The 15,284-nt window shown below is 43.0% G+C and overlaps 1 protein-coding gene and 1 long non-coding RNA gene across 4 annotated transcripts in view; one reads left to right on the top strand and one right to left on the bottom strand.

Annotated features, from left to right (window-relative positions):
- The window catches only part of LOC142310177 (uncharacterized), a 90,333-nt gene extending 80,241 nt beyond the window's left edge, over nt 1-10,092 (bottom strand). Inside the window, exon 1 of the long non-coding RNA XR_012754103.1 lies at nt 9,977-10,092. This is a non-coding gene — a long non-coding RNA (uncharacterized LOC142310177). The remainder of the gene's footprint in view (nt 1-9,976) is intronic.
- FBXO47 (F-box protein 47) overlaps nt 1-15,284 on the top strand; it is a 242,821-nt gene that overhangs the window by 207,147 nt on the left and 20,390 nt on the right. For all 3 annotated transcript variants that reach the window (XM_075347655.1, XM_075347654.1, XM_075347656.1), the window contains exons 7-8: nt 11,543-11,719; nt 13,716-13,862. In XM_075347655.1, coding sequence (XP_075203770.1) covers nt 11,543-11,719; nt 13,716-13,862 — 324 coding nt within the window. The remainder of the gene's footprint in view (nt 1-11,542; nt 11,720-13,715; nt 13,863-15,284) is intronic.

Raw genomic sequence — 15,284 nt, 5'->3', positions numbered from 1 at the left:
CTCCCAATGCCTCGGCACTGCTCCTTACCCACTGATCCGGTCACACCTGCACGGCACCGCTCCTTACCCACTGATCCGGTCCACGTGTCCACCGGTCACGGCTGCCGCTCCCGCTCGTGCTTTCCTGTGTCCTGTCCCCAGTCTCATGTGTCTGACTCATGCTTCTCTATAGGGTCGGGCTACGCCCACTCACCTGGTCTTATGGGCCCAGCACTGCTGCAGCAGAATATGACATGAGGCTGTGCTGGGTATATAAGACTGGCCTTGCCATGTGGGCGGGGCCTGATCAACATGTCTTGTAAGCCTTGTCGTGAAAGCTAGGTGCTCAGATCCCCCTTGTGCCGTGTCCTGTGATCATACTATTGCCTGACATTCCTACCCGGCACCTGTGCCGGATTCCTGCACTGTCTCCAGGAACTTTGAAGCCCCAGTGACTGTTCTACCCATCCCCTGTGGGACGCAGTCCCTGCCATGCTAGTGCTCCGGCTACCGTGCACCCAGGCCTCCGGTGGGGTGCACGGCCCAGTGGATCCACCACCCGGACCTAACAATACGGAACGGAAACGGATGCCACACGGATGCACCCGTGAAAAAAAACGGACCGTTTTTTGCAAACCGCAAAAACGGATCGGTTGTGTGAATGTAGCCTTATTCTAATCTGCCGTTTATAAACAGCAGGCAGAAATAAGTGAATAGCGCCCCCCAGCGTCAGAAAATCTCCGGGGTTTCAAGGGGTAGTTGAGACCCTGGAGATCATGATTCAGGTCGGTTTGTCCGGTCCCCGCTCACGTGATCACCGGTATACACCGTATACCGGTGATCACGTTACAGTAAATGACAGCGCCGGTAAAAAATTATTTATCTCCCATCTGGCATGAACAAACATGTCAGATGGGAGATAAATTTCCTCCCCGGTCCCCCGGTGCCGCCAAAGTGCCCCGCCCTAACCCCCTCCCTGAAAATCCATGATTTGCGGCGCGCCGGCCGCATTCACCCTACTGCTCTGATTTCTGTCGCATGTGCCATGACACATGCGACAGAGAACTCCTCCCCAGGCCCTGCCAGGTCACCCCCTATAACCCCACCGGTGTTCCCCGGTGTCCCACGGTACCTGTACAGCGTTGATCCCCCGCGGCCCCCTCCTTCACAATAGACGCTGCCGCATGCACAGAGCGGCTGTCAGCTCAAGTTCCTGTGTTCAGACACAGTGAGTGGTGGTAACCATGCATCTGTAAGCTACTGCAATGCCCTGCTCATGAGGTAAGGAACATAGTTGATCAGGAGAGCTATACTACATTTCCAAATGGAGGGATTTGCTTTTATAGTTGCCCTGCTGAACGACTACCAAACATAAGAGTCCGTTATACGCCACAAGAAAACATGTCTAAATAGCGAGCTCTGTTGTTTAGTATTCATTCAGCTGGATAACTGGACTTAAAGGGGTATTCCATCTCCAAGATCCTATCCCCAATATATAGTAGGTGGAATAGCAATAATATCAGCAAATACCAATATTTGGAAATGTAGAATAGTTCTCCTGATTAGGCATGCCCTTACCTCATGAGCAGGGCATTGCAGCTTTGGTAGCAACAGTTACGACATGGACTCTGCTGCTGTGGACCCGGGGAGATTCATTGCACCCACACTCCTCACATGGAGGGTCTGCACTCCTAGAAAATGGGGGATACGTTCCCTGAGCGTGTCCCCCCATATTCTAGACGGTCCAGAGTCATCGTGGGACCCCTTTATTTTTTTTCCTTACAATAAATTGGTGAAAGAGGGAATGTTTTGGGGAGTGTTTTTTCAAATACATTTTTTTTTGTCTACTTGTTTTGTTAGTACTGACAGTTTGTGATGTCGGGTATCTGATAGACGCCATGACATCACAAACTGCTGGGCTTGATGTCAGGTGATTTTACAGCTAGTATCAACCCCATTTATTACCCCGTTTGCCACTGCACCAGGGCAAGGAATGAGCTGGGGTGAAGCGCCAGGATTGGTGCATCTAGTGGATGCGCCAATTCTGGGACGCCTGCGGCCTGCTATTTTTAGGCTGTGAAGGGCCAATAACTATGGACCTTCCCACTCTGAGAATACCAGACCACAGCTGTCCGCTTTACCTTGGCTGGTGATCCAATTTGGGGGGGACCCTACTTTTTTTTTGTAATTATTATTATTTATAAAAATAATTATAAAAAAGAGCCTGGGGTGACCTCCACATTGGATCCCCAACCACGGTAAAGCTGCCAGCTGTGGTTTTCAGCCTACAGCCTTCTGCTTTACCCTAGCTGGCTATCAAAAATGGGGAGATGGGGGTAGCAACCCGTAGCTGTCTGCTTTATCTGTGCTGAGAATCAAAAATACCGTGGAGCGCTACGTCATTTTTTTAATGATTAATTTTTACAGCACTGGCATGTCAGGCAATCAAAATACAGGGAAGCCCTTTTTTTTTTAGTTATTTAAATAAATAATTAAAAAAAAATATATATGGGCTCCCGCTGCATTTTTTGTATTGCTAGCTGAGGGTAATCCGAGCAGCTACTGGCTGCTAACCCCCACTGCTTGGTGTTAGCTTCACTGGCAATGGAGAATCCAGGGAAGCATTTTTTTTGCCAAAAAACTAAAAAAAAAATGACGTGGGCTTCTCCATATTCTGCCCGTAACCCCCAGCTGCCTATTTGTACCCGGCTGGGAACTAAAAATATAGGGAAGCCCTTTTTTTAATTATTTCATGAATTTCATGAAATAATTAAAAAAAAAAAACGACGTGGGCTTCGCTCCATTTTTGTGTCCAGCCGGGTACAACTAGGCAGCTGGGGATTGTATCCGCTGCACAGGTTAGCCCGATCTTTCTGGGCCTCTCTGCTGCGAATTGCAGTCCGCAGGCGCCCCAGAAAATGGCGCTCTCATAGAAGCGCCATCATCTGGCACTGTATCCAACTCTTCCAACAGCCCTGGAGCTGGGTGGCTTTGTTGGGTAATCATGAGTTAATACTAGCTATGTTTTACTAGCTAGTATTAAGCCAGAGATTCTTAATGTCAGGCACGTTTGACCCGGCCATTAAGAATCTCCAATAAAGGGTTAAAAAAAACACCACACAGAGAAAAAATACTTTAATAGACATAAATACACAGACACACTTAGAGACTCCATCTTTATTACCCCCGGTCACCCCTCCACGATCCATGGTCTTCTGTCTTCTTTCTCCTTCAACACATGCAGCTCTGTCTGCTCCATCAGACAGCACTGCATGGGGGAAGACGCTGTGCTCCGTGCAGAAATCACTCTGTGAGAGTGACCACAGGCTCCCGACTCTAAGCGGTGGCACGGGTTGCCATTGCAACGGTGCTCCGATCACGTGATTCCGGTGCCGCTGCGTGCTGGTAGCGGGAAGTCCCCGTCACCGCTACCAAGCACGTTGCTATGGCAACGGTGATCTCCGTTATTGACTGGCTGTGTCACCGGTCAGGAGCCGGCTTCTGCGGACGCTGGTAACTACGGTAAACATCGGGTAACCAAGAAGCCCTTTCCTTGGTTACCCGATGTTTACCTTCGTTACCAGCGTCCGCCGCTGTCACGTTGTCAGTGCCGGCTCCTGCTGCCTGCACACATAGCCAGACTACACATCGGGTAAAATTAACCCGATATGTACTGTGGCTAGGAGTGCAGGGAGCCAGCGCTAAGCGGTGTGCGCTGGTAACCAAGGTAAATATCGGGTTGGTTACCCGATATTTACCTTAGTTACCAAGCGCAGCATCGCTTCCACGCGTCGCTGCTTGCTGGGGGCTGGTCACTAGTTGCTGCTGAGATCTGCCTGACAGCTCACCAGCAACCCGTGTAGCGACGCTCCAGCGATCCCTGCCAGGTCAGGTTGCTGGTGGGATCACTGGAGCGTAACAGAGAGATGCATGACGCATGTCGGCGTCATAGTCATGTGACCAGTCTGTAGCCAATGAGATAATAGACACGTGACTGGTCACATGGCTATTTTGACGTCACGAAAGGTCCTGCATCACTGCTGGCAGTGCTGGTTACCGGGAAGATTCAGCGATCATCGGATGGAATAGCGGCAGGAGACAGAGTGCAGGACGGATCACAGGGACAGGTAAGTGTTATGACAATGTTTATTAACTGTATGTGTACATTTATAATGTGTTTTTATGTGTTTGTGATTGCCTCCCATTGTTTCCTATGGGGCTCGAGCGGTTCGGCGAACCGGTTCGCCAAACCGAACTCGAACCAGACCTCGGTTCGGCGAGCCGAACCGCGGCCGGTTCGCTCATCTCTAATTATAACATGTGTTAGCAATAGCAGCTAGTCATCATACTTAATACTGTTCAATATTAAGTGATAAAATTATTATTACTATAAAATAAGAAATAATAATAACATTTATTTCAGTTAGTTGGTTCAGCCCTTCACCACAAACATGGTCTCATATGTGGTCTGATTAATTTCCCACCTTTGCTATAATGGTATCATACGTGTACGCCGACAAATTTGTAAAACTTGGGGCCAAAGCAATATTTTAGTGGAAAAAGAAGGGTAATTTTCATTTACTCAGCCCAATTTTATACAATTCTGTTACCGGTAATTGCCTGAGGGTTAAAAATGCTCAATAATCCAGTAGATGAATTCCTAGATAGGTGTAGTTTTTAAAAAACTTGTTGATTTTTTTGCTGTTTTGGCATGTCAGGGGATCTTTACATGTGACATTGCCTCCGCAGTCTATTCCAGCGAAAATGGCACTCCTTCCCTTCTGAGCCATGCACTCAAACAATAGTTTTCCATCACATATGAGTTATCAGCGTACTCAAGAGAAATTGCACAACACATTTTATTGTGCATTTTCTCCTGTTACCCTTGTGAAAATGAAAAATGTGGGTCTAAAGCAACATTTTTGTGGGAAAAAATATTATTTTCTATTTTCAGATCTCAACATTCTAGCCTGAGAATACCAGCCTCAGCTGTCGGCTTTATCATCGCTGGGTATAAAAATTGGGGGATTAGGGGGAGTCACGTGCCGTTTTTTAAAATAACTTATTTAAATATTTTTTTAAAAAACTGCATACGGTCCCTCTTATTTTGATACACAGCCAAGATAAGCGCATGGCTGGGGGCTGCAGCCTATAGCCTTATGCTTTATGTGTGCTAGATATCATAATATGGGGGGACCCTACACCAATTTTTTTTATTTATTTTTACACCACAGGTAAGCACACAGTGTCTGTGATTGGTTGCAGTCAGACACGCTCTCACACAGAGTGGAGGCACATCTGACTACAACCAGAGACACCGTTGGGTCGGGGAAGCAGTGCATATGCATGAGGGATAATGAGAGGCCCTGGAAGTAGTATGAGCGCACCAGGAAGCAGTGTATAGTTGGTCAAGAGACTCGTTAAGTATAACGCGCATGCTTTCCCCTTTTTTCTTTATTTTTCCTTTATTTTTTTTAATTACTCGAGTTGCCATACCCGGATCATTACTCAGGGTCGGTGCTCGGGTATTTTTGAAACTGTGCGGATCCGGACTTTTACAGTCCGTGTCCGCCCATCACTATTAATGGCCAGAATAGAATAAATGCTAGGTGCAGGAGACAAGGAGAAAAAATACCATATTTTCCGGCGAATAAAACAACTTTTTAACCCCTGAAAATGTTTTCAAAAGTCGGGGGTCTCCTTATATGCTGGATAATTGTCTTATAGGGCGTATAATTAGGTACCGGACTGTATTTATCAGATTATAAGTGGCTGATGGCTGTCTGTGTGGGGGGGTGGCTGCCTCTCTGTGCTGATGGCTGGCTCTCCGTGCGGTCAGCTGGTTGGCTGTCTCTCCGTGCGGTCAGCTGGTTGGCTGTCTCTCCATGCGGGCGGCCGGCTGGCTGTCTCTCCATGCGGGCAGCCGGCTGGCTGCCTCTCTGTACAGGCGGCCGACTAGCTGTGCTTGTAGCGGAAGCTGCAGTGGCTGTGCAGCGGATGTCCCAGATGCTCTGGCTTCAAATCATGGTGCCTGTAGTCAGCGCGTGCGCAGATGGAGCTCTAAGCTGAGAGCTCCATCTGCGTACGCGCCACTCCGTGCGCCAATTCTTTGAAGCCCGGACCGCTGGCAGAGCATCTGGGACGCTTGCCTGCTCCACACAGCCAGCACACCTTCCACTGCCAGGCATAGACCCACCACTGCCAGGCACAGACCCCACCAGTACCGCCCCTGCCTCCTGTGAGCCTGCTCCACCACCACTGCCAGGCACAGACCCACCACTGCCAGGCACAGACCCACCGCTGCCAACACAGACCCCACCAGCACCACCCTAGCCTCCTGTGACCCCGCTTCATCACCGCTGCCACCCCCACGGTAAGACAACACTGGAGTATAAGATGGACCCCCTTTTTTTTCTTTTACCATTTTTTTCTCTAAATTTGGGGGTCGTCTTATGCGCCCAGTCGTCTTATGTAACGGAAAATACGGTAAATTACAATATTTGTTTAGCATTAAAACTTGAGTTAAGAATAGGATCATTTTCCGATTTCACATTCTCTCTCATGTGATATTGTGTTCAAGAAATTAATAAAAACAATCGGTTGAACATGTTGGACATCATCCTGTAGTGAGGCCTAGTTATCACCATGGTTTTTGTGATGGGGACTCAGATGCAACAGGATTGAGAAGTCCTGTTCTAGATCATGCATATGTTTCCTCTAAAAGAAATGTGTTAATCTTAAAACTATTTAGCACCTCAGCAGACTTCTGAGGTTTTTTATCCTCTAGTCATGAGCACCATTCTGGTTACTGCGTCTTAAAGTCATCCCACCTCTAAATGGCACTTAGCTATATTAAAGGGAATTCTTTCTGTCAAAACCTTTTCAAATTCATGTATTTGTCATAAACAGCCATGTGCTGTAAAAGAAATGTAACTAGATTTTAAATGTTAACTTGTCTTATGATAGAATTTTCTTGATGCTGCTCTGCTGATAATTACAATTAAAGACACGCATTGTGTTTGATAGATAAAGTACAAGTAAATACAGTATAGTAACATTAAAAGTTCTAAAATGTTTACAGACAGCCAAATGAATATTTGCATAATTATATTTTAATAATACATTTCCATTACTGTTATTATCTAATAGACAGTTTGTACACTGTGTTGTGATGATATTCTTTTGTATTGCAATTTTACAGTGTCTGGCTTTCAGCTTGTTGATAACTCCCATACTATTAGATCTGGCGGGCTGCCCAGTACTATATAAGTGCTGATCTAATAGTATGGGCGCCATCAATAGGCTGTAAGCCAGACACTGTGCATCACCTGTGTGACTGGTGCCCCATGTAAACCCCCATTACTGTGCATGTTTAATACCAACAACCACCCGCTCCATGAAATAGTAGGCTGTGAGTGGTTGTCTCATTGGTATTCTGCACCGGTTTTACCTTTATCATAGAGGGCCAGCTGCATCCTGCGAGTGCATACAGTTAGGTCCAGAAATATTTGGACAGTGACACAATTTTCGCGAGTTGGGCTCTGCATGCCACCACATTGGATTTGAAATGAAACCTCTACAACAGAATTCAAGTGCAGATTGTAACGTTTAATTTGAAGGTTTGAACAAAAATATCTGATAGAAATTGTAGGAATTGTACACATTTCTTTACAAACACTCCACATTTTAGGAGGTCAAAAGTAATTGGACAAATAAACCAAACCCAAACAAAATATTTTTATTTTCAATATTTTGTTGCGAATCCTTTGGAGGCAATCACTGCCTTAAGTCTGGAACCCATGGACATCACCAAACGCTGGGTTTCCTCCTTCTTAATGCTTTGCCAGGCCTTTACAGCCGCAGCCTTCAGGTCTTGCTTGTTTGTGGGTCTTTCCGTCTTAAGTCTGGATTTGAGCAAGTGAAATGCATGCTCAATTGGGTTAAGATCTGGTGATTGACTTGGCCATTGCAGAATGTTCCACTTTTTTGCACTCATAAACTCCTGGGTAGCTTTGGCTGTATGCTTGGGGTCATTGTCCATCTGTACTATGAAGCGCCGTCCGATCAACTTTGCGGCATTTGGCTGAATCTGGGCTGAAAGTATATCCCAGTACACTACAGAATTCATCCGGCTACTCTTGTCTGCTGTTATGTCATCAATAAACACAAGTGACCCAGTGCCATTGAAAGCCATGCATGCCCATGCCATCACGTTGCCTCCACCATGTTTTACAGAGGATGTGGTGTGCCTTGGATCATGTGCCGTTCCCTTTCTTCTCCAAACTTTTTTCTTCCCATCATTCTGGTACAGGTTGATCTTGGTCTCATCTGTCCATAGAACACTTTTCCAGAACTGAGCTGGCTTCATGAGGTGTTTTTCAGCAAATTTAACTCTGGCCTGTCTATTTTTGGAATTGATGAATGGTTTGCATCTAGATGTGAACCCTTTGTATTTACTTTCATGGAGTCTTCTCTTTACTGTTGACTTAGAGACAGATACACCTACTTCACTGAGAGTGTTCTGGACTTCAGTTGATGTTGTGAACGGGTTCTTCTTCACCAAAGAAAGTATGCGGCGATCATCCATCACTGTTGTCATCTGTGGACGCCCAGGCCTTTTTGAGTTCCCAAGCTCACCAGTCAATTCCTTTTTTCTCAGAATGTACCCGACTGTTGATATTGCTACTCCAAGCATGTCTGCTATCTCTCTGATGGATTTTTTCTTTTTTTTCAGCCTCAGGATGTTCTGCTTCACCTCAATTGAGAGTTCCTTAGACCGCATGTTGTCTGGTCACAGCAACAGCTTCCAAATGCAAAACCACACACCTGTAATCAACCCCAGACCTTTTAACTACTTCATTGATTACAGGTTAACGAGGGAGACGCCTTCAGAGTTAATTGCAGCCCTTAGAGTCCCTTGTCCAATTACTTTTGGTCCCTTGAAAAAGAGGAGGCTATGCATTACAGAGCTATGATTCCTAAACCCTTTCTCCGATTTGGATGTGAAAACTCTCATATTGCAGCTGGGAGTGTGCACTTTCAGCCCATATTATATATATAATTGTATTTCTGAACATGTTTTTGTAAACAGCTAAAATAACAAAACTTGTGTCACTGTCCAAATATTTCTGGACCTAACTGTATGCCATTTGACCCTTGTTGGCTGGTGGCTTTTTCAGGTGAGTTTTTTTTATTTTTTTTCTGAATTTATGTCCTTTGCGGTGAATTATACTGACACTAGTAAGTGGTACAAGAGAACTTGGCACAACAAAATTGAATACAAGAAACACCAAAAAACTGAGCTGTAACAAAAAAAACTGAAAACATGCAACAAGCATGTAAATGGCAGCCTCTAGACAAGAAAAAAACAAAGAGAAAAATTGTATGAAAAATACCATTAATAATAATGAATAAAATGCAAGTGCTTAATAGCAGGGTACTTAGTATATAAATTTTTGCAAAAACGTAAGAAGCCATCCCACCTTGTCACGGTGTACCCATCTGGGACGGTTCCTACCCAACTAAAGTTAAAACAATCAGGTATGTATAATGGTTTTAACTTTAGTCGGCTAGGGACTGTCCCAGATGGGTACACCGTGACGAGGTGGGATGGCTTCTTACGTTTTTGCAAAAATTGAATACAAGGACTTACAGGCAATCTAAAAAAAACTAAATGTAACTTTTCAACCCCTATATTTGGGTATTCATCAGACACTGAAATTAGACAAATACAGAAAAGAAAACACATAAATATATGTGTGACCTCCAAGGGTACATAATAACAAAAAATTGATATCTCATATTAATGAATATTATATCCAATCACCTTTACAGACAGCAACATCACACTGTATTTTTAATCAGAGAAAAAATAAATCAACCAACCAATACATTCTTGTGTAGGGATATGCCTTTAAAGCGCACCAATCACCAGGATTTTCCTATATAAACTAAAGCCAGTGCTATGCAGCTACTATCATGCTGATTGTATACATACCTTTAGTTGTCAGATTGGATGTATTGTTTTTGAAATACAGTCAAGTAAAGTTACAGAAATGTACAGCTTTTTGATTGGGAGCAGCTGCCGAATAGCTAATATGCGGGTTGTGTTTTGCTCTGTAGATGCTAGACTGTATGTGCTGCATTTCTAACACGCCCCTATCACATGACAGAAATGACTCATACCTGGAAGGAGCCCATACAGTCTAGCATCTACAGAGGCCAGGCAGCAGATAGGGGCAGGAAAAGATAGCAAAACCCCACGCACATATTAACTATTCGGCAGCTGCTGCCAATCAAAAAGCGGTAGTACATTTCTGTAACTTTACTTGCCTGTATTTCAAAAACTATACATCTAATCTGACAACTATAGGTATGTATAGAATCAGCCTGATAGTGCCAGTATAGAACTCCTGGTGATTGGTGCATTTTAAGATGGTGACTCTGTCAAAATCACCGTAAGATCTATAGATAAATCTTTAAAAGAGAATGAGACAGCATAAAACATAAATCTATTTCAAGAAATGAGTCATCATCTTTTCTGTAAATGAGATTGGATGTAATATTCATATGATAATTAATATGAGCTATATAATTTTTTTGTTGTAATCTACCCTTGGATGTCACACTTATATATATTTATTTTCTTTTCTGTATTTGTCTAATTTTAGTGTCTGATGAAGACTCAAATATAGGAGTTGAAATGTTACATTTTTCATTTTTTGTATTGCCTGTAGAATAAAGTCCTTATATTTAATTTTGGTGTGCCAAGTTCTCTTGTATCTAATGACGGCTTTGAACCCTTCTTGAGCACCCATAATTGCAAGTATGCTATAACCCTTAGGGGTACTTTACACATTGCGACATTGCTACTGCGATATCGTTGGGGTCAAATCGAAAGTGATGCACATCCGGCGCCGGTAACGACGTCGCAACGTGTAAAGCCTAGATGCGCCGATAAACGATCGCAAAAGCGTTGTAAATCGGTGATCTGTGTAGTGTCGGACATTTCCATAATGTCGCACCAATAGGAGATACGATGTTGTTCCTTGTTCCTGCGGCAGAACACATCGCTGTGTATGAAGCCGCAGGAGCGAGGAACATCTCCTTACCTGCCTCCACCGGCTATGCGGAAGGAAGGAGGTGGGCGGGATGTTTAAGTCCCGCTCATCTCCGCCCCTCCGCTTCTATTGGCCGTCTGCCGTGTGACGTCGCTGTGACGCCGCACGACCCGCCCCCTTAGGAAGGAGGCGGGTTGCCGGCCAGAGTGACGTCGCAGGGCAGGTAAGTGCGTGTGAAGCTGCCGTAGCGATAACGTTTGCTACGGCAGCTATCACAAGATATCGCATGTGTGACGGGGGCGGGGACTATCGCGCTCGGCATCGCTATCATCGGCTAGCGATGTCGCAGCGTGCAACGTACCCCTTAGTCTACTAGTATCTGGTAGTCATGTCGTTATTATTTTTTTCTTAATATAGAAAGAAGCTCAATAAATAAATGAATTTGCTACAACTAATTTTTGTTTACCCTTTAAATACTTTAAATGGACTTTTAACAATTTCAGGGTCATCATATAAATTAGAACTTCGCGTGCGTCTTTTTTGTCGTCATGTACTACTGGATCATTGGACCCACCGCACTGACTCTGCTTTTTGGCTTACAAGACTACTTAAGCCATGGCCAATAGTCAACCAGGCTCGCCTACTTTACATTCTTTATGGGCCTGTGTCTACTCTAGATGGTAAGAAACTGCTACTTTATGTACAAGTTGCGTTTATGCCATGCTTATGGTTATTAAGTTTTATTTTTAAATGTTGTAGAGTGTGTTATATGAGTGAACATAATTGGGACCTCCCAATTCAGGAGCAAGCGCGTAACTCTGGCTTGGTTATCTCTGTTATATTTTACATCATTCCTGCCTGTTACAGATATTACTACTTATGGATATATCCCAACTAATGAAATAATCATTTATATGTCGATGTCTGGCTTCCTGCATACAAGGCCCTTTAAATTAATATAATATGAATTTTAGTGTAATATTAAATAACCAAACTGATTTCCAAATTTCTTCCGTTTAAGGTTTTTCCCAAGTCTTCACCGCTCCCCTTTCTCTTGGCTTTTTGCTTACTAGGAGATGATGCACCCTTTCTTGATAATTCAGACTGCTGACCCAAATTGTGTGCTATGTGATCATGGATAATGGGGAGCTAACAGTGCCCTCCAGTGATTCAGCCAACTTATGAGCAGTGTGTGCAAGCTTTATAGCAAAGAGCTTGCAAGTGCTGCGCTCCTTGCCTAGCAGGCTGGCCACCAAAGGTGGGCAGTAGTTTATTCGACGAGCTGTAAAGAAAACTAAAAATCCCTCTATTCTTGAGAATAGAGTATTTTTTTATAACAAATTATTTGCTTATTTTACAAGCCTTTGCAATTTTATATATCTATGATGAGTAGACAACCCCTTAAGGAGTCACAGCAATTTACTGAACAATAGGTAACCTTTGGGGAAAAAAAAAAGTTTTAGATGCACAAAAATAAAAAAGTCACTAAAAACACAAAAAATGTAAAAAAATGATTGAATCTCATTTCTTTGTATTTATGGACACTGAAAAAGTGTGTGTGTGTGTGTGTGTGTGTGTATGTCTATCTGAGTGTGTGTGTATGTCTGTGTGTGTGTGTGTGTGTGTGTGTATGCCTGTGTGTGTGTGTGTGTGTGTGTGTGTGTGTTTCTGTCTGAGTGTGTGTGTATGTCTGTGTGTCTGTCTGTGTGTGTATGTCTGTGTATGTCTGTGTGTGTGTGTGCGCGTGTGTGTGTGTGCGTGTGCGCGTGTGTGTGTTTGTGAAGTTGCCCTGAAGTACACAATTAGACATATTTCAGCAACTCGCACATGACACTTTTCTTTAATTTAAGTGTCTTTAACAGGATCCTGTGACTAGATTTATGCTGCCGAAACCACAAATAGCATGAATCAGAGTATAGTAGGAAGACATGTCTTTCTTTCTGATTAAACATAATATTCTGGATAACATAGGAAGAGGTGGGACTAGTCCAGTACAGCCTCTGACCGTCTTCTCCACATCTGCTTTGGCTGATACAGTTATTTCCCATATGTGCACATAGGTAGTCAGTGACCTTTCAATCACGCAAATCGACGCAGAAAGATAAGGACCATGCTGAACTAATAACATTTTTCCCTATAGCCCTATGGTCCCTAGCTGGGTTTTCAAACTTAATGTTAGCTTGCTTTCTTTTTTTAACAGTATCTTGTTGTTTTTGTTATCATCCAAATTAAATGTTTTGTTGTATAAATGTCAGTGATTGTAAAGTTAAAATAACCTGATTCCTTTTTTATGTCAGAAAATGAATCAAGCATTAATATCGGTAGCAGACAAAAAAAAAATACTGCCCTCCGGTATTAAAATTGACTATCAATATCAGTATATTTTGGGGGTAAACATCAGATTTACCTTAACAGCCAACAACTGCTACATGTATCCATCTATAAAAATATGTGACACATATAAAATTCTTTCATCTGGATGAAATTGGCTAATAAGACATTGGCTCTTTTTAAACTATAGTTTATACTTAGCAATGCTCTTATCACCACCTAGAGGTAGATAGAATGTACTTCGCAAAAAAGAACATCTCTACTTCTCTAAAAATTCAGTATATACATGTGTATTGAGACACCTGGTTAATGCATACAGTTAATATGCTGCATACATGTCCTTAGGGTATATATCATGGCTGAAGATGACAGAAGGGCTGGCAGATGAGAATAGTCTTAAGGGTCTAGCTGATGCTATTAAACTACTCTATGACGCAGAGTCCAAGGAATGGACCGCTGATGATGTCATCAGTCTAGTGGACGAACTTTCAGGTAAAGTAATATAGACATAATTACTCAATTAGTTTATGTACCCCAAATTTAGGCAGAGTACATATGTGTATTTTAAATAATGCATGCTGCACAATTCTGTGCTGGAAGCTGATTTTAGTGGTGGTGTTCAGTATGACATATGTATGGTGTAGCTAATGTACACATATTATAACAGTAGTTTGAACTACCGTATTCTCCTGCGCTATATTTGAAAGTCTACCGTATTCTCCTAGGCTATATTTGAAAGCGCACGGGACTGTTCACAGAACAATCTCTATATCAGCTGAACAAAAATGTCTGAAAACTCTAAAAACTGTATTTTGTTCTGTAGAAGTATAGTAAAAACTGTAGGCTGTTTTCTTTTGGCTTGGCAAATACCAAAATTAAAAATATGAACAGCCCTTAATAATATGAAGCTTCTAGTCAAGTTTTATATTAGGCCTAGGGCTACATTATATTTTTATGTTGAAATATCAGACTATAATCAATAAAAGATTGCAGTATTTTTTTTTTTACAATGATTCCAGAGATTGAGGACAGAACCATATCAGTTTTACTAACTACTTGCACTGCTTGTTCCTTGTATGGGGCTAGATCTTTGCTTTTTTTCTCAATAACAATCAGATCTGATGATTACTATACTTTTTGAATGTCAGTATACTTACCATTATTAATGTTTTGCAAACATGAATTCTTGAAAAATAAAGTATACTTATTATACTATGATATTAGTATCATTACAAAATAAACCGGATAATCTTTATAACAATTGTTCATTTTATTATGGACTTCAAAAATAAGAATAACTTTACAAAAGTTTTATAATGTTTTACTACACAACAAAATGCCTTCATCATTTGCAATTTTATTTTTTTTTTAAAGTACACCAATCAGCAGGATTTTCTTATATAACCTAAAGCCAGTGCTATACTGGTGCTATCATGCTGATATAAGATTAGTTGTCAGCTCGGATGTATAGTTTTTGAAATACAAGCAAGTAAAGTTTGTGAAATGTACAGTTTTCTCTGACGCCTCATTGGGGGACACAGGACCATGGGTGTTATGCTGCTTATCCATAGGAGGACACTAAGTAGATACAAAGATGTTAGCTCCTCCCCTGCAGTATACACCCCCTGGTCCAGCCAGGCTACTTCAGTTTTAGCTTAGTGTCTATAGGAGGCACATCTCTGCAGACTACTGCAGCAAGAATTTTAGAGGGCGACGGTTTCCTTCGGGGACCGATTTCCCAAAACCATCAACAGGCGGGAACGCGGAGTGTCGCCTCCCCGTACCCCCTCCTGCGACCCTGGATCCTGGGCTGTTACTCACTGGATGACGGTTCTCACAGGCACCGATTTTCCAGAACCCAGAACAGATGAAAACGTCCTCAGTCCCTCTTGCAGGCTCTGAGTTGATGCACGC

Source organism: Anomaloglossus baeobatrachus, chromosome 5 (assembly GCF_048569485.1).
Source record: "Anomaloglossus baeobatrachus isolate aAnoBae1 chromosome 5, aAnoBae1.hap1, whole genome shotgun sequence".
Lineage (NCBI taxonomy): Eukaryota > Metazoa > Chordata > Amphibia > Anura > Aromobatidae > Anomaloglossus > Anomaloglossus baeobatrachus.
The sequence above is the reverse complement of the archived record's forward strand: the minus strand, read 5'-3'. Positions and strand labels throughout refer to the sequence as shown.